Below are 20,152 nucleotides of genomic sequence, written 5' to 3'. Positions count from 1 at the left end.
AGGCTATAACTACTTTTTGTTACTTATGAATTCATTTCCTGAATATGAATATCTTCCACATCTCATTAAGCTACATTAAGTTGCACCAGCACAGAGCAGCTAAGCAGCCGATTGTTCTTCAGAGACACCTGCAGAGAATTCCTTTGGGCCACAATCTATAGAATAGTTGCAGTTTGCTGCATCTTCCCAAGTAGACTGAATGATTGGAGGTCTCATTGCTGCTGAATGAATACTAAACTTGGAATGGGCCCTTCGTTACCACTACTCCTGTGCATAATATTTTGGTGATGAAAAGCTAGAATGGGCCACTAAGACAGCAATTTCCCAGACAGCATTGTTGCTAGGGCTGAACTTTAGTTAACGCCAGCCAGGCCCCAAGTCATCACCTGGGTAAGCAAGCAGATGCCAAGGACTGTTCAGCTTTCATCGTCACTGTAGCATCCTGTGTTGCTTCATATTTTTTAATTATAGTCAGGGGGTGCTCTGTTGAGCATATACATGAGTGTTTCCCAAACTTGGGTCTCCAGATGTTTTTGGACTACAATTCCCACCATCCCTAACCACTTGCTAGCTAGGGATGATTGGAGTTGTAGTCCCAAAACAGCTGGAGACCCAAGTTTGGGAACCACTGATGTACATGGTTAGAGGTGGGCATTTATCCAAGGTAAATGTATTAAGCATCAGGACAGGAGGATAAAACTCAAATTTTATTCCTGTTGTGTTGGTTCCATGATTTAAAATGCAAAACTGCACTTACTCAGAATATTTTTATTTATTCTTTAATCAACGTTTTTTAGTTAGGTTTCTGCACCCTCCCAGTCTAACACAGGGCTTCCCAGCACATCACCCGAGGACTGCATGCAGCCCTTGGTAACATTTGATACCACTGCCCTCCCCGCAGCCCTCACGCTTCCTTTCCAAAGCTGGGTAAGAAGGTGCTGGCCTTTGGAAAGGAGGCACGAACACTCTTGACAGAGTCCAGAGTCCTCTTGTTTCCTTCACAAAGCCTCGTTAGTGCTTTCCCAGCTTTGGGAAGGTGGTAGGAGGGATCTGGGACCCTGCCAGAGCCTTGCGCCTCGCTTAGCTGGCTTTGGGAAGGCAGCGAAAGGGCGGGAGGGATATTAAATTTTGGTTCCCCACCCCACCGCATGACAAGGCAGTCATCATCATCAAACCTTTTATTGGCATCACATACAAACATCCATAGCAAATCAATATAGAATTGCCGCCTTCCCAGTGACACAAAAAGAGGCAAAGCAGTCTAACATTACAATGACAAGTCAGTTTGTGGCCCGTGGGTTCCGTGTACTCTTGCTGCCCACTTGGTACGAAAAGCTGGACCGCCCTGGCCTAACATATCATGTGTGTAGAACTGGTTGCAAAGCCTGCAGAGTGGGGAGGGCTGGGGAGAAAACAGAAATGTTACTAATGTGCCATTTAAAGAGCCCCCATTGTTGGTAAGGTCATTCAGTTCCGAGTCTAAAATTACTTGGCTACACCACTGATCCAAAGGCCCATAGGATACAGTGGAGCTTCCTCTCCATGAACAGAGAGGGAGATCCATGGGGTAGGGAAGAAAGTCCACCCTTGTAGGCTGCCTATTGCAGATGCAGAAAGCTTGACCACACATGATTCTTTGCTGCTGGTGCTCAGTGGTGACAGTGAAAAGGGTTGTTCCAGGAACTTGAATTTGCTCAATCCAGACCCTTTTATTCTCCACCCCCATGACTCCCACCTCCTGGATGGGGATAAAAGTATGCAAGCCCTTCAGCTGGCTTACTGATTTTTCTTCTTTTGGGATAAGTGGGAGGGAAAGACTGGAACATGACCAGGAAATATTACCCCCTCCCACCACCAAACATTCCTACCATCTGTTCTGCCATAAAGTAACTCAGCAGGGCTTTGAATTTTATCTGTCTTCCACCAGGGAGTCTTCCTTTCTTGCTCCCTTTGGATTGTTCTGTCCGTTAGCCTGGGTCAGCTTATCCATCGATTGATACAGACCGCTTCCAGGTTGATTTGATAACGTCTAAAAACTTATGTGTACTTTTGAACATACAGTGTCTACTCATTTTTATCGCCACATAATTCTCTTGAATTTTCCTGGGCATTTGAGTAGCATTTCCATATTTATAAAGAATCAGGTGCATTCAGATATCAAACAATCAGCCAAGATTTGCACTTGGATTGGCTATGGAATATTTTGTCTTGATTTCATAGTGAATTTAAATTGCCCCTTTTAGGAAACGACTTGCTTCTTGAACTAAACTCAGTTATCTATGAGTTTAACTAAAGTAAACTCGCTTTATAGGTGCTTCACTTCTGCCAGAGACAATTCAGGTTTAGTTCCATGAACATTTACTAAATCGTCTGATGTCAGCCTTTTAATATCATGGTGAAGTTGTTTGAATTGTATAATAAGGATATAGTCATGTCTGTGAAAAGCACTTGCAACACAGACATTTCCCCTCGCCCAAGCACAATTAAGATGATTCAGCAGGGACTAGACTTGCAGTTCTGTTCAAATGTTATTCTTAAGCCCCGAGCTTTCATAATTCTTGAAAACAGACTACGATTCTAAAACCATTTACTTTGAAGAAGCCTGATCAAAGCGCAATAGGGTTACTTGGAACTCAGTGACAGCTTAAGTCTGTAATCCTTATACACACTTTACCTGGAAACAAGCCCTATTGCAAATACTGAGACTTACTTCTGAGTAAATACGCGTAGGATTACACTGCATGTTTTTATAGGCGCTCAAATGGTCGTGAGTGTGTTTTATGTCCTAGTATCATGGGGAGTTTTATTGTAGGCTGAAGGTTGAAATAATACAAGAGGGAGATGCTAACTGGATCTGTTCATCTTGATATTTATCTTCAAAGCACAGCTCTGGCTATAAACGTGTTCACACAGTTGAACATGAATCCAGAACACAAACAACAAAGTATAAATCACTGTAATGTAATCACAAGGGACAATTCCAACTTTGGCTTTGACTCTGAAGAAATGACTAAGCAAACTAAACATGTTACTTTTACAAAAGGTCAGCTCACAATATAGCTAGGCCTCGTTTTTCAGTATTAAGAGGATAAAGAATAGATGAACTCAAAAACTTATTAATGTTGAAGGATGTCATTTTAAAATTTCTTTCAAATAACTTTTAAACATAGATGAGGATCTTGGGAAGTTAGCTTTGTGTCTTAGTTGCACTGTGAAACTGTGGACTTGGAATGCTTCTATCCAGTGTTTCCTCTGATTAAGTAATGCAGTCTGGAGCTATCCTGGGAATTTTGGTGTCTTCCCTGTGAACAAGTACCCGAAATGTCTAGATATACAAGTATCCCAGATATCCCCCTCTCTCCCTCTCTCATTATATATGTATATTTATATATATATTGGTCAATAATCAGTAGAGTATCCCAGATATACTAACCCAGCCTCTTCTCAGGCAATGAACTGTTTTTAGCACTCTGGTCTGGAGAATCTAAAAAGGGGTGCAAAGGAGTATTTCTGGAGAAATACAGATTTGGGATGGGAATGGGAGAACAGAGTAGCATATCATATTCAAAGGAAGTATAAGTGGATTTTTTTATATGTCTAATCTGTGTATTTATTATTACCTACTAGGGTATATTTATCCAGTATTTAACTAGCTCTTGTGTTTAATATTTCACTTATTTTTTAATTTTAGGTTTAGTGGGTTGGATTTAGTTCTTAGTCCCTCCTTGAGAAAGTAATTAAGTACTAAAATGTATTCCATTCCTGAACCATAACATGAACTCTCTGTTTGGAATAGTATGTCTTGCATGATATAAGACTCATATCAAAAGAGATTCAGGTGAACTGCAAATACATTTATACACACAAAACTACTCTTTAGAGAATTACCGTCCTGAAAAAAATTACTTTTTCGTTATTAAAAAAGTAGAGTTCAAGCTAATTTTCCTTTTTTAAAAATTAAAAAAAGATTGATATTGTTAGGTTGGGTTGCACACCTACATATGGACCTACTTAAAAACAGCACATGGAAAACCTGAGGTTGAGTCATGGGAAGGGGCAGGTGAAGTTTAGGAAATGGGCTAGTAGGGAGATACTATTTTGTATATTATAGTTGCAGCATTACTTTTTAGGAAGTTTCCAGGTCTGTGGAGTCACAGACAGCATTGTAATGTTTAGTTTCTTAATTTTCCCAAAGCCTCATGGAGCCATAAAATGACAGAAACAATACAGCCTTTGTTTGGCCGCAGTACATTGTGGCAGGGAGTGGATTGCTTTCCATTAAATGGGCTTTGATTTCTCACAAGACAATTATAATTTATTCTGGAAAACAGTTTCAGTCCAAGTTCTTGGAAGTTTGTAGCTTTATGCGAAGCAGCCAGTTAATTAGCACTTCCCAAAGTATGCAAGCTGTCTTCTGCCCTACATTCTCTGCATTATAGAAATTTAGTTTAACGCTTAAACAAAAAAAAAAGTGAACAAATTTTCCAGACATTCTGGCATAACATGGTTCATGGCAGGGTTTATACATCATAATATTTTCCAAAAACACATGGCGAATCTAACAGTGTCTTTTCCTTCTGGATTATAGATATAAATGAATGTGAAAGCAGTCCTTGTGTCAACGGTGCCTGCAAGAACAATCTTGGTTCTTTCATCTGTGAGTGTTCATCTGGCAGCAAACTAGACTCTACGGGTTTCATCTGTATTGGTGAGTCTATTGGTTTGTTTTGCTGTTTAAACAAAAGCACGAATTCCGTTGGCTATTGTGCTGAGTTAAATTCAGTTGACTACATTCCTTAGAGGAAGAATGGTATCTGGAAATATCAAACTTGTAACACAGCAAGGTATTGCTCCCTAGAAAGAATTTATCAAAATAGATCAAGATTCTCATTTTCTCCATGAGAGTTGTATCAAACAAAGTTTCAAGAATAATATTCCATGTGCTGTCCTATCTTGAACTTAGGAAATACTGAATATGGTGAGAAAAGATTTTTTCTGGCTCTAACTTTCAAGAGAGATCTGCTTCACTGTTGAGACATTTTATAGGCCAGAGATGGGAAGCATTAGCCTTCCAGATGTTGCTGGACTAGAACTCATTCCTGATGACAGGCCATGCTGGTCCATGGGAGTTAGAGTACAACTGCACTTGAAGGTCCACAGGTTCCCACTCTGTTCCAGACATTTTGGGAACTTGCACCTTTGTGTCTACATTAATATTTCTAATAAGGCTCAAAGAATGATTTTTCGTAGTGGTATGTACAATCTAACCTGTCTGCTGACCAGTGGGACTTAACATAGCATCTTAGGTCTAATGTGATAGCGGTGGGACCAGCTTGGGATCCAACAGATCCACAACCAGCTCAGCCCCTCCCCACCCCAGGAATGTACTGTTTCAGGGATTTCTGCTGTCTGCTGCCAACAAGGATGCATCCAGCAACACTTATAGACTCCTGCTCAAACTGGGAGCTTCATGCTAGTGGAATGACACTGGCATCTAGTGGAATGACACTGCCCCTAATACCTGTATCTCAGTGGTCTAAACTCAGTTTATAAATGCGGTTCTGTTTTTCACTGTTGCTAAGTGGAAGTTACAGATCATGATTATTTTACAATGCAAGCCTTTTCATGAATATTCAGAGGTAAGTTCCATTGTATGTAAATGTGTATGGGCCTGCAAGGAGAAGAGTCAACAAGCCCTCCCCTGACATGCAAGCTTTTTGTAAAAAAAACCCCAACCCCCCCCCAAACCTCTAAAACCCAAAATAAGAACTAATACACAAAGGTGTGTAGTTTGTCTCTGCAATGTTGGCAGTCTTTACCATTGATGAACGCGGGTGGCGCTGTGGTCTAAACCACTGAGCCTCTTGGGCTTGCCGATCAGAAGGTTTGAATCCCCACAACGGAGTGAGCTCCCGTTGCTCTGTCCTAGCTTCTGCCAACCTAGCAGTTCGAAAGCACACCAAAAAGTGCAAGTAGATAAATAGGTACCACTCCGGTGGGCGTTTCTGTGCGCTGCTCTGGTTTCGCCAGAAGCGGCTTAGTCATGCTGGCCACATGACCCAGAAAAACTGGCTGCGGACAAACGCCGGCTCCCTCGGCCTGTAAAGCAAGATGAGCGCCGCAACCCCAGAGTTGTCTGCGACTGGACTTAATTGTCGGGGTCCTTTACCTTTTTACCATTGATGAACAGGCAACTGAGCATAAACTACTGCAAGCATCCCAATGATCAGGCTGGCTATAGCCATTTTCACTTCCAACACTGATGACACAGGTGGATTGTGAATATCCTGTTTTGTTTTGATTCACTGCAGACAGTCTGAAAGGAACGTGTTGGCTGAACATTCAAGACAATCGTTGTGAAGTGAACATCAATGGAGCCACTCTAAAATCAGAATGCTGTGCTACTTTGGGAGCTGCTTGGGGTAGCCCTTGTGAGCGCTGCGAATTAGGTAGGATTTTTTACTTTGGAATGTTCTGTAGCTACTTGGCAGAAATATGTGAGTTGTTTCAGTGGTGGAACATTGCTTTAAAACTGGCTGACTGTATGCATCCTTTAAGTAAAGAAAAGTCTGCTTATTAAACTCATTTATGGTGTTACCAAATATATTTAATTGGTCTGGATTCAGACTTCCCAGGAATGGAACTCTCCTAGTGGAATGCTTCTGCTGGAGGGAGAGGAGGTGGTTTTTCTATATTTCCCCTATGTAGCCACCTATGCCCCCTGAAAATCTACTCCAGATGTTTGCAAGGGGGGGAGGGTTCCAGAAAAGCATGGGAGGTGGCAGTGTAGGTTATTATTATTATTATTATTATTATTATTATTATTATTATTATTAATAAAAGCCACCCATCTGGCTGTGTTGTCCCAGCCACTCCAGTTTGCTCCCAACAAAATATTAAAAACACAATAAAACATCACCCATTAAAAACTTCCCTGAATGGGGCTGCCTTCAGATGTCTTCTAAAAGTCAAATAGTTGTTTATCTGTTTGACATCTGGTGGTAGGGTGTTCCACAGGGCAGGTGCCACTGCCGAGAAGGCCCTCTGCCTGGTTCCCTGTAGCTTCACGTCTCACAGTGAGGGAGCTGCCAGAAGGCCCTCAGAGCTGAACCTCGGTGTGCAGGGTGGATGATGGAGGTGGAGGCCCTCCTTCAGGTATACAGGGCCAAGGCTGTTTAGGGCTTTAAAGGTCAACACCAACACTTTGAATTTTGCTCAGAAACGTATAACGTTGAAGGCAGAAGGAGAAATTGGTGAAAACCTTCTCCCTCTTCTTTCAGCAGGATTAGAATCCCTTCCATGTGTGGAAGGGGAAATCTGGGTACACCCCATAATATATTCTCTGTGTAATGTAATGTATGTATGTATGTATGTAAGTATTGTTAAATAAAAGAAAGTGTTCACTGGTTAAGAATTCTGAACTGTCAGTCACAAACAGATGTTAACATCTCATTTCACATTGTATGCAAACCAGGAATTTTTGCAGTGATTCATTTCCTAATTATGTGATTTAAAAACTATTATATTACATCATCTTCCAGTATTTAAAGAAAGTAGCAGCATACTGAAGCAGGGCAAACAGAGTGCATTCACTCATTTAAATCCTATTCTGCCGTCAGTTCAAGTAAAGCTCAGTTCTGCTTAGACATCCTGGATAATAGGAAGAATGTTATGTCTTTGGTATATCAGGAAGAGGGGTTAAGACACTGAAATTCAGACAGCCAAAAACCTTGAGGCTCAGGTCCTCTCATCTTTTCGCACAGGTGTGCATGAGGATTTCCATGTCGAACAGATGCTATTTTCTTTTGGCTTTGATATGCTGTAAGAGGGCGGAAGGATGTACCTAGATTCAGAACCCTCCCACCCATCTTTGGGTTTGAACTACAGTTGTCATTTACCTTGACCATTGGCTGTGTTGGCTGGAGCACGATGGGTGTTGGGAGCCAGTCACATCTGAAGGGCCACAGGTTTCCCATCCCTAATACACAGTAGCTTGTTTATATTTCACTTCTTAAACTTACTCATGGGCTAAAATGGTTGAATTTTATCAAATCTGTTAACAAATATAGCTGTTGGTCCCCTTCACGGCAACTCGGCCTCATTGACCTAGCATGTTCTGAAATAAATCTTTGCTTCACTGCAGACACAGCATGTCCCAGAGGATTTGCAAGAGTCAAAGGTGTTTCCTGTGAAGGTATAGTTGTTCTTTGTTGTTCTTTTCTACAAATGTAATTATTGAACCTATTTATTCTAACAACAACAATGCCTATTGAAGTCAAGGAACCATGACTCCAAGCTGCTCCATATCCCTTATCCTTTCTCATTTTTGTGCATTATTTTTTAAAAAAATACAATTTCTAAACAACCACTGAGTCAGTGAAAAGGCTGAGGGGGTTGAAGAATGTGATAAATGGGGTGTGGGACAGTTCCTCGATCTCATTCAGCATGCCAATTCTTATATTCTCATATTCTTATATTTCCTTAATTGGAGCAATGTGATAGTATTAAATAGAGACAATGGATTCTTATCTCATTATACATGATAAAGCTATTTTTAGCAATCTCACCCCTTGCTTTTTCATTTTTTGCAGTCATAACAGGTTTACCACACCTATCAGCCAATCACCCATTCCCACCACCCTTCTGAGTAATACCCCTCCCCACCCTCTCACTATATATAAGGGTCTGGTGACTTCTGTTTCAGTGTATCTGAAGAAGTGTGCATGCACACGAAAGCTCATACCAGTAACAAACTTAGTTGGTCTCTAAGGTGTTACTGGAAGGATTTTTTAAATTTTATTTAGTCTCAATAAAAGCAGGATAAATTGTAGTTTCCTATTCATACTTTATTCTAGATGTAAATGAGTGTGAAGTTTTCCCTGGAGTGTGCCCCAATGGACGGTGTGTCAACAGCAGAGGATCTTTTCATTGCGAGTGTCCTGATGGTCTGACATTGGATGGAACAGGCAGAATGTGTTTAGGTGAGCAACCATAAAACCTTCACTGCATGGTTGATTTAGGGTCAGTTCACACATTAGAGTCCACATGCCCTGAATCCTTTTGTGCTCCTAGTGACCTCCAGTTGTAATAGCCATTTCATTTCACTTTTAATTTGTATACCACTTCTCTATATTGCGATACACAAGGTAGTATACAAGCTGAAGAAACAACAAAATAGCAAAGATCACATACCTAATAACAATCTGATCCAATACAAAAAAGTCATAACAAAATAGAACTTTAAGATAGATAACTTATATCAAAGAAAGCAATGTTCAACAACGCATTAGAACCTAATAGTAAACAGTAAAATTAAATATCAGCAAATAGTAATTAAACAGTTTACACATAACAATTACAATAAAGAACTACTAAGCTATATACAGTAAAAAGAATGACAAGTCACAATGCATAAAATACCACAATGACAAGTGACATCCAGATTACTTGTTTATTGAGCATTCACCCTGATTTGTTTGACATGTAAAAGCAAGTGTTATCCCACATTTTCCAGTGCATTTCCCCCATCACTCTCCTTATCTCAAAAAGTCCAATCTTTTGCAGGACTTGCCAGTCCACCATGATTGCAAGACCTGAATTTGCTGTTACGTGATTGAATCCTACCTGAAAATTGTGGAAGTCTGAAAGTGCCCCTAGGCTCTGAAACCCTTGGGTGTGAATCTAATAGAATTCAGCAATGCTTACTTCTGCATGAACATTTATAGGATTCTACTGTCAATCTTTTTAGTTAGAAATACCCAGAGAAAAAGATCATGCCATGACATGTGTCCATTAGATTAAAATACTCTTAACTTTTCATATTAGAAGTGTGTAAGATCTGAAGGCTATACTTGGAAGGCCTTTTTATGTGCTTGGTGTGGTGTGTTTTTTTGTTTTTGTTTTTTTAAAAAAAGTTTTTACTGGTTTATTTGCAATTGTACTTTCCATCTACTTCTAGGAATTTCACATTTGTTATGTACTTGTTAGATGCCAGTACTTTATGAAATAGCTGTAGACATATTGAATCCATTTTAAAACACTATAGCCAAAAGAGAATGAAAAGTAGGAATGAAGCTCTGCCATCACCCAAACCAACCCAGCATACAATTCAGGAATTTCTCACTCTTAAGAAAACAGCAGGGTAAAAACGCACTCAAGAAAGATAATAGCAATTTCAAAAAATGAGCTCAATTTCTGGGCAAGTTATTAGGGAAAAATGCCTAAAGGCATTGGCTTGCCAGTAGGGCAGAGGGCTGGCAGTGTACTTGTTACCATAAGTCCAGTTTTTCTTCATTAGCAGGACATTGTTCATCTTTCTGGGTGAAAATTTACTGCACAATCCAAACCGCAGCAACCACTGCATCTGCAATCCTGTGATTCACATTGGCTGGTGGGGAAGGGGGAAAGAGAAGGCAGCTTGCTGTGCCAGCCTGGAGCTGGAACAGTTTTCGAACCCAAATCTGGCCTGATGCCATCCTGTGGCAGCAGAGGTGCCACCTTAAAGTCCAGTGGATCACAGGCAAGCTCAGCAAACTCCCCATTTAGGGGCTTACTGCTGGCTGCTGCCTGCAGGGAACTCGCTGGCAGTAGTTCTACCCTTCCACACATTTGATGGGCAGAAGGGAAAGCTCTGCATCATGGAGCAGCTCCCCATCTCCTCCCCATCGTGGTAAGAATTCCCCTCTACACTACCTTGTTCATTACCCAGGTGAGGAACAACCACCTTTTGAATAAACCACAGAACCAAGGAAACTATTTTCAAGTTCAGCATCCAGATTTAGGGACCCGGCATTTATTATAGTTATCGCGGTAGGACAGAGCTCACTCAACGTGCCAGTTGAGAAGGTCTGCCCCGAGGCACTTCAGAACAAAAAGCTTACGTAGTAGTTTAAACACAGCAAACAATGGTCAATTGGCCAAGCGGCATATCGAGGCATCACTCCAAGGTGATGTGGGGGTGAAGATACCAGCATGGAGCCATGTGTGCTTTCCTGACGTATGTGAAAATAACTCTGTGTTTGCTGTGTTAGATGCCAGTACAGTGGTACCTTGGTTTTCATACGTCTTGGTTTGAATATGTTTTGGATTACAAACACGTCAAACCCGGAAGTGCGTGTCCCGGTTTGCAAACTATTTTTGGATTCCAACCCTTTTTTTTATTACGAACAATTGTTTCTTGAGGCCCCATTGGCGAAAGCGCGCCTTGGGTTACAACCTGTTTTGGTTTACAAACTCCAGAACTGATTATGGTTGTAAACCAAGGTACCACTGTACTATTTATGTATCTTTTCTTAGCAGCTTCATTATTCATTTATTTATTAAAAATAAACACACACACACACACACAAACCAGCAGAAAGAACTACACGCTATATCAGGAAAAGGCAGTGCTATCATAATGCAGATTGAGATCAAGAAAGAGGCACCCTCTTCATACCGGTGTCACTGCATTTTAGTTGGAAAAGTGTTGGGTGGGGCACGGCAGGGCAGTGGCAAGTTTGGGGCTGTGGAGCCACTCTGATGTTCCTACTCCAGCCATGTCCACACAGCCCCAACTTTGCCACCACCCGTCCCTGCCCCAGCCACATCCAACTAAGGTGCAATGATGCCAGTATGGGGCAGGTAGCTTCATGATTCTCCACCACTGTACTAGCCACTCCTCCTTGATTACTTCTTGTATTTTCCTCAATTAAAGACATAAATTGAAAGAGCCCAAATCAAGAAGGATTTCCAGCGCTTAAACCTCACTGTTTAAACACCTCCGAGTATCCTGTTCCTGATATATTAAATTGTTGATCCTCATATAACAATTCCATTTCAAAAAACATTGCTCTTATTTAGTTTAGTTTAGTGATCACAATCTGATTTCCATGTTTCAGTAATAGTAGTAATTATTATTATTATTATTATTATTATTATTATTATTATTATTATTATTATATTCATTCCCTGCCCAGCTGGCTGGGTTTCCCCAGCAACTCTGGGCGGCTCCCAACAGAACATTAAAAACACGATAAAAGATCAGACATTAAAAACTTCCCTAAGCAGGGCTCCATAGACCGAAGATCAATGTTACTGGTCCCATATTTGCCCAAGCCAGAATTTGGAGAGTTCATGATATGCCACGTACTTGGTGCGAAAGTTTTAGGATTGGGCTCCAGAACTTCAACATCTGCCATTGTTTTCAATCTCTTTTGTAGATATCCGAATGGAGCAGTGCTATCTGAAGTGGGATGAGGATGAATGTGTTCAACTTGTCCCTGGAAAGTTCCGGATGGATACCTGCTGCTGTGCTGTAGGTGCCGCTTGGGGACTGGACTGCGAGGAATGTCCCAAGCCTGGGACAAAAGAGTATGAAATATTGTGTCCCAGAGGACCAGGCTTCTCCAACCGAGGAGATATTTTAACAGGCAGGCCTTTTTATAAAGGTAAAATAGCATTTGTGGTGGAATTCCATCAAGGGCAGTATCATTTGTACATTTTACTTTTCTCCAACTTGTAATATGTTTTCTGTGTAATTTTATGCGTGTAAGCATATATAATTTACGATTACTTCGCTTGGATTTATAGCCCACCTAATACAGTCATACCTTGGTTCTCGAATGGCTTAGTTGACGAACAAATCGGCTCCCAAATGCCGAAAACCTGTAAGTAAATGTTCCAGTTTTAAAACGTTTTTCGGAAGCCGAACATCCAACATGGCTTCCACTTGAGTGCAGGAAGCTCCTGCAGCCAATCGGAAGCCGCGCCTTGGTTTCCAAATGGTTTCAGGAGTTGAATGGACTTCCGGAATGGATTAAGTTCGAGAACCAAGGTTCCACTGTATAGGTCTGCAGTCCAGTAGATGACATGCCATAAATATGAGGGACTGCCCTTGAGCCATAGGGCTCAAGAGAGCCCTGTTTCTTCCCCTTCCATGTGGCATATGTATGCAGGCTCTACCCAGGGTATTACAGGGAATGAGAGTGGCATGTTGTTGAGAGCCAGTGTGGTGTTGAGAGCCAGTGTGGCGTAGTGGTTAAGAGCAGTAGACTCGTAATCTGGTGAACCAGGTTTGCGTCTCCGCTCCTCCACATGCAGCTGCTGGGTGACCTTGGGCTAGTCACACTTCTTGAAGTCTCTCAGCCTCACTCACCTCACAGAGTGTTTGTTGTGGGGGAGGAAGGGAAAGGAGAATGTTAGCCACTTTGAGACTCCTTCGGGTAGTGATAAAGCGGGATATCAAATCCAAACTCCTCCTCCTCCTCCTCCTCCTCTTCTTCTTCTTCTTCTTCCCATGTCCCTACCCAGCCCTCCCACTCTGATGCAAGCTATTCAAGCAGCCAGACGTTGCATAGCACAGATGATGCGTATAGCAGCCTCTCAACTTTCTACTAAGAAAAACAGCTGTAGAGGACTATTGAGTTTGAGTGAAGCAATGAGGAGGCGTACTGCTTACTCCGCTTTCCCCTCTGGCTATTTTTCTATTTGAAAACCCATGTCTTTCACCAACTATGGAAAGCTAGCTTGGAGAAGAGAGTTACGAGTAGGAAAGCGGCTGGAGGAGAAAAAGCTTAATCAGCCCCTCTCCACCTCATTCCTCCATGATGTCACATGCTTGTGACAGGTGTCAGGAGAAGACTATCTAGAGATCTGCCAAGCACTACCTAGTTTTGCAATTATACAAGTCAAAGCAGGGTATAGAAAGACTATTCTAGCTGCCCTGACTCCACTGTGGCTGTAATTATGAAGCCCTTACTCTACAGTGGCTCTGGGTCTTTACCACTATCTGAACAATAGAGTGGGCCCTAAAAATAAATAATTTGGCAAGACAAAATATTCCTTTGTCCATTATTATTCGATATGCACAATCCCTCTCTTAAGAATGAATTAATACTCCTCTTCTAATGACCTCCACACACTTGCTTGGTAATTTGACCAACTAATTACCTGTTTTGAGACTAAATCTTTCTTTATTCACTTTCTCTCTCCTATTGACTGTATCAGCCACAGAGAACCATACCATCTGATTTAAAATGTTAATTGTTGTTTGTATAATTTTAACATATATTTGAGAGGATCGGTTGCAGAAGTGGAACACCTGGTGCATTTACTAAAATAGATTCTGCTGTTCTAGTTTGCTTTGATAAAACACTACATTTTGAGTTGTCACTGTTTGCTCGATAAGTGAGCTTTTGAATTGCATAAAATATGTGAACTCATTTTATCTATTTTCCTCTTGCAGATATAAATGAGTGCAAAGTGTTCCCTGGCATGTGCACAAATGGCAAATGCAGAAACACAATTGGAAGCTTCAAATGTAGATGTAACAGTGGATTTGCTTTAGACATGGAAGGAAGAAATTGTACAGGTGAGTTTGAGATAGGACTCCTTAGAGAATCTTTGGTACATTCAAAGGGAGTTTTGAGCTGTCCGCTCATCCCTTCCTGGAATGTGGCTTGCATGGCATTCAAGTTTGCATCCTGTAGCAACTTTCCATTAATCTGGGTGGTTGAGGGCTCCTCAGCACAACCAAAGCCTGCAAAGACCTTGCAAGAAGTATACAGTGGTACCTTGGTTTAAGAACAGCTTAGTTTATGAACAACTTGGATTAAGAACGCTGCAAACCCGGAAGTAGGTGTTTTGGTTTGTGAACTTTGCCTTGGAAGCAGAACATGTTTTGCTTCCTGTTGAGTGTGTTCCATTTCTAAATTGAGCCCCCCGCTGCTATGGGAAAGCACGCCTTGGTTTAAGAACGCTTTGGTTTAAGAACGGACTTCCAGAATGGATTACCGGTAAGTTCATAAAACAAGGTACCCCTGTAGTTTTTAAAAGTGTGAAGTAATGAAATTAACTCCTCAGATTTATCAGAAGTTGCAGAGCAGAGCAGGAGCATAACCTTGCACCCCACAATGTGGAACTGCTCTCTCATATTTTTTATTAAAAAAAAGTTAAAAGAAGCCACAAGGGGCTGTAAGTTTGAGTGGAATAATGACAGGAAGTGCACTTGCTCAACTCTTCATAGATACCCCCCCAAAAAAATGCTCCTTACTGCTTTTATACATGGAGGGGGGGTTCAGTGTTTGTGATTTTCAGCAGAAAAATGTCCAAAGGAAGAAGTTTAAGTAGTGTCTTCCCCACTGTTCCACCATTAGCCTTGGCTTCTTTTCATTTAAAAAGTCTGGAAACCATTTCTGCCATGGTCTTCCCAAAGAACAGCACAGTCGGCAGTATAGGTATCAGGCACCTGCCAAGGGTAACACCCCTGTAAGGAGCACAAGGCCAATCCCTGAAGTATTCTGGCTCCTCCTCTGTGTTGCTCATTGTTCATCTGCCCTCTCCAAGAGAGCCAGCAAGGAGAAGGAATGGAAGGCTCCTTCTTCCACCCCCTTCTCCCCATTTAGGGAAGTTTTTAATGTTTGATGTTTTATCACTTTATGGTGATGATGTTGGGAGCCACCCAGAGTGGCTGGGGAAATCCAGCCAGATGGGCGGGGTATAAATAGGTAAAGGTAAAGGGACCCCTGACCATTAGGTCCAGTCGTGGCCGACTCTGGGGTTGCGGTGCTCATCTCGCTTTATTGGCTGAAGGAGCTGGCATACAGCTTCCGGGTCATGTGGCCAGCATGACTAAGCCACTTCTGGTGAACCAGAGCAGCGCACGGAAACACCGTTTACCTTCCTGCCAGAGCGGTACCTATTTATCTACTTGCACTTTGACGTGCTTTTGAACTGCTAGGTTGGCAGGAGCAGGGACCGAGCAATGGGAGCTCACCCCATTGCAGGGATTCGAACCGCCGACCTTCTGATCGGCAAGTCCTAGGCTCTGCGGTTTAACCCACAGCGCCACCCGTGTCCCTATGGGGTATAAATAGTATTGTATTATTATTATTATTATTATTATTATTATTATTATTATTATTATTATTAAATGCTACTGATAGAGCCCAGAGGGAAAGGCATATGAAGAGCAGTAACCGCAGTAAAAAAGAGTAGGTGGGTACACTTAGCGTTGGAAGGCGTTATTTGCCATTCCTTTCGTCAGTGAGTTTCATGAGACCACTGCTTGCCCTTGCATTTATTTATATAGACTTTGAAATACTTCCAACTAATGTTCAAAACTATCAAGCCCCAAGTTTCAGTGCAAGATTGCTTTTGTTTCAGCCCCTAGAACACCTCAGTCCAAGAATGCTGGGCCCAACCTGTCCAAACACCCATTGACTGTGCCATATTTCAGGGCCTCAAGACTTGATCTTCTGAAGATTGAACAAGGATATTCCAGCCATTCCCGTTATTATCCCGGATTTACTAAATTTGCAATGCATCTTTCATCTTTTTATAATGCTATGCAGAGATAACAGTTTGGGCAAGAAATCTGGTGATAGTTGGGTTCTTGGAATGATTGCTTAAAATAACAGTATCTACTGTTACCACCAATAGTGTTCCAGGTGTTTTACATCCAGTATCTTCAAAACTTGGTCTTAATAATAATAATAATAATAATTTATTATTTATACCCCGCCCATCTGGCTGAGTTTCCCCAGCCACTCTGGGCGGCTTCCAATCAAGTGTTAAAAACAATACAGCACACCGGGGAACATTCTAACAGGTGCAGTTTATCGAAATTGTTGTATTAGCAGGATGACTCCCAAACGGATCTCAAGCTGTCCAAATAAATTAGTATCTAGCATTGTCCTATAAGCAAAAGCCATTCTTTTCACACCAGAGCAAATCTGAGGTTGAGGTTTTGCCTGAGACTTTCTACAACTGTGATGAATGGATGTGCGCACAGTGGGTGGTTGCACATTAACAGTGAAAAGAAGTTTGTTCTGGAACTGCGGAAGTCAAATGTGCTGGGGTAATATAAAATGTGGGTGGTAAGGCATGTGAATCAAGGCCTTTCTAGATGTTAATGTTGCTATAGCTGGTGATTTCCTTGTTTTTCTAATGATTGCATTGATGGGAAATGCACTTGCTCGGCTTAGCTCTTAAGTCTAAAGCAGTTCTGAGAGTTGGGAAGGAAAATATCACCCGGAGATTGTATCCCTCACTAGTTCTGCTTCATAGGCAGGAAACACTGTTTTTATAAAGCTCTCAAAGTTCTTCAGCAGACTTTTAAACTATTTTTAAGTTTTCCTGCCATTCTTTCTAGCATATCCCTTCCACATCGTTTTCTCTATAATCTCTAGTAAAGGTAAATGGCGTTTGCGTGTGCTGCGCTGGCTCGCCAGATGCAGCTTTGTCACGCTGGCCACGTGACCCGGAAGTGTCTTCGGACAGCGCTGGCCCCCGGCCTCTTAAGTGAGATGGGCGCCCAACCCTACAGTCTGTTAAGACTGGCCCGTACGGGCAGGGGTACCTTTACCTTTATGGGGACGCGGGTGGCGCTGTGGGTAAAAGCCTCAGCGCCCAGGGCTTGCCGATTGAAAGGTCGGCGGTTCGAATCCCCGCGGCGGGGTGCGCTCCCGTTGCTCGGTCCCAGCGCCTGCCAACCTAGCAGTTCGAAAGCACCCCCAGGTGCAAGTAGATAAATAGGGACCGCTTACTGGCGGGAAGGTAAATGGCGTTTCCGTGTGCTGCGCTGGCTCGCCAGATGCAGCTTTGTCACGCTGGCCACGTGACCCGGAAGTGTCTTTGGACAGCGCTGGCCCCCGGCCTCTTAAGTGAGATGGGCGCACAACCCTAGAGTCTGTTAAGACTGGCCCGTACGGGCAGGGGTACCTTTACCTTTACCTTTAAAGGGGCTGAAGTTGAACTTATACAGAAAGTGAAGAAGCATTGAAGGCTAATCTCTGTGAGACCTTCTGCCAATGCAAGACCTAAGAAATCTCAAAGGCTCCCCATTGGGAAGCCGACTGCTTACCCTTTTTACCAGACTTGGACACTACGCCTGAGAATTTTGTCTCACCTCTTCAGCCAGTTTGGGGAGCACCTGTCACCCCACAGATTGCATGGGCTTCCCTGGCTTGGGAGCTCGTGAGCTTGGGTCAATTTCCAAGTCAATTTTTCTGTCCCCTCCCTGCATCTGGAAAGAGCAGGAAAGAGAAGCAACAGACTTCCCTCTGTAAGAGATGGTCACCATTGACTCCTGTTCCTACCCAGTCCATTGCTCTGGAAGCATATGGCAACGTGGAAGAGACAGTACCCAGTATGCAGATAAGGTGAACTCTCCCTATTTACACTTTCTGTGGCTCAAATCAGCAATTCCAGGATGTGATCTAAGCATGGAGCTGAATGGAAGAGTACTCAGAATAATTAGAGTAGATGGATCTCATCCATGCCTGCGGAGAGTCTAGTTGGACATCCATTTGTGAAGCTTAAGCTATTGCTTTCCGCTCAGGAGGCAGTGCCCTGAGATCACAGCATGCCAACTTTATGAAGAAGTGTTCAAAGAATCGTGCTAGAGGAGGGAGGGTTTCCATGTGAAGTTGTACAAATAGTTGTACAAATTGCTCGTCACAACCACTTCAATTATTTCCCAACCGCTTCAATTATCAAATTCTGTTTTCAGATATCATGATCTTTCTTCCTACTGTAATTAGGATTCCTGACACCTTGATATTTCAAATGTTTAAATATCTCCAGTATTCTTTGCAAATTGTTAAATGAAAAAATGGATTTAAAAATGGATTGTCAGTCTTTTTTTTTTTATTATTATTCTGAAACTAGACATTGATGAGTGCCATATCTCACCTGACCTCTGTGGAAGTGGTACCTGTGTCAACACTCCAGGCAGCTTTGAATGTGAATGCTTTGAAGGCTATGAAAGTGGATTTATGATGATGAAGAACTGCATGGGTAAGTAAACGATGAAGGTTTTAGTACACATACTACATATACATTTCAAAGCTTGTGTAAGACATGTTCATAGCTATATGCCCATTTTTCATACCACCTGATTGTGCTTACACCCAGCAATTATGTATATGAAGTATTATAAATATCCTGTCCCTTTATGGGCACAAGGTAACCTTTCGTGCCTGAACACGTAAACTAGACATAACATTGTGTACTTGTTTTTGGATTAGTAGTGGTTAAATGATCTGAAAGTTGTGCAAATGACAGTATATAAAACAACACATTTCCCCTCATCACAGTAGCTGCAACAACAGTAGTTCCTTTGTTTTGCTGCCTACAGCCATTTGCTAAAACGAGTCTTTCATAATAAAAGACGAAAGAAAACTTTCTTTGAATATTTGATAGCAATATATGTAAGAAATTTCAAATAAAAGAATTCTGCATGGTCTAGGTTTTCAAATTGCATGAATTTCTTTAACCTAGTTATGAATTTAGGAGTCCCTCAGGTGAATAAATCATCCAATTTCCTGTATTCTATACAATTTTATGTTTTATTTATTATGAAATCTGAAGGATATAAGTATCATTGTTGTTATGAAACAGCCTCCTTCTCAGGGAGTCAGACGTCCCTAATTACTTCCAGATGTTTACAATCTCTTACTTCATCTCAAATGGTCCCTATAACAATATTTCCCTTATATTTTCTTTTCAGATATAGATGAATGTGAGCGTAACCCTCTTCTCTGTAGAGGTGGCACGTGTGTGAATACTGAAGGAAGCTTTCAGTGTGACTGTCCTCTTGGGCATGAATTGTCTCCATCACGTGAAGATTGTGTGGGTGAGTTTCAGGTGTCTCTGAATGAAATGTTCCTTCTTCTATAGCTAGTAGTTTTTCCTAGCTATAATGATAACTTGGTTCATAATATGAATTTGTCTAGCTCCTAATGCTTTGACGAATGGCAAATCGAGTGTAATTTTCCTCTGAAGTTCTTGGACTTGAAATGTAAAATGAGATTTTGCACACATGCAGCCAGAGATCAGCCTAACCATAAAGGTCTATTCACAGAAATTATTTAATATTGAACTGTTAATGAAACTCTTACTGGTTGCTATAAAATGTTAGACCAGACTCCTTATCCAAGCAGTCTATTTCATCTGTTTTTGGTCCATGTTATGGACACGGCCAAGCTGAACTTTTCAAGTCTTACTTTATTTTTGTTTTTTTAAAAAAAATGCCATTGGGAACTGCGAAGACCCTTCATATTAAGCCAAGCAAAGCTCCCAGTCTTTCAGGTCAAGGAAGCTGTGCAATCTGTGAGCTTGTCTGACCAGCACAAGGGAAGTCCCCCAATCTAAATTAGCTAAAGGCTAAGCA

The 20,152-nt window shown here is 41.8% G+C and overlaps 1 protein-coding gene across 1 annotated transcript in view; it reads left to right on the top strand.

Annotated features, from left to right (window-relative positions):
- Nucleotides 1–20,152, top strand: part of FBN2 (fibrillin 2) — a 150,410-nt gene that overhangs the window by 76,266 nt on the left and 53,992 nt on the right. Inside the window, exons 20-27 of the mRNA XM_053409269.1 lie at nucleotides 4,589–4,708; nucleotides 6,312–6,449; nucleotides 8,144–8,194; nucleotides 8,856–8,981; nucleotides 12,201–12,428; nucleotides 14,225–14,350; nucleotides 18,649–18,777; nucleotides 19,490–19,615. Of these exons, the coding sequence (XP_053265244.1) occupies nucleotides 4,589–4,708; nucleotides 6,312–6,449; nucleotides 8,144–8,194; nucleotides 8,856–8,981; nucleotides 12,201–12,428; nucleotides 14,225–14,350; nucleotides 18,649–18,777; nucleotides 19,490–19,615 (1,044 nt within the window). The remainder of the gene's footprint in view (nucleotides 1–4,588; nucleotides 4,709–6,311; nucleotides 6,450–8,143; nucleotides 8,195–8,855; nucleotides 8,982–12,200; nucleotides 12,429–14,224; nucleotides 14,351–18,648; nucleotides 18,778–19,489; nucleotides 19,616–20,152) is intronic.

This window comes from Podarcis raffonei, chromosome 11, assembly GCF_027172205.1.
Source record: "Podarcis raffonei isolate rPodRaf1 chromosome 11, rPodRaf1.pri, whole genome shotgun sequence".
NCBI lineage: Eukaryota > Metazoa > Chordata > Lepidosauria > Squamata > Lacertidae > Podarcis > Podarcis raffonei.
Note: the sequence above shows the minus strand (reverse complement) of the source record. Positions and strands in the feature narration are given on the sequence as shown.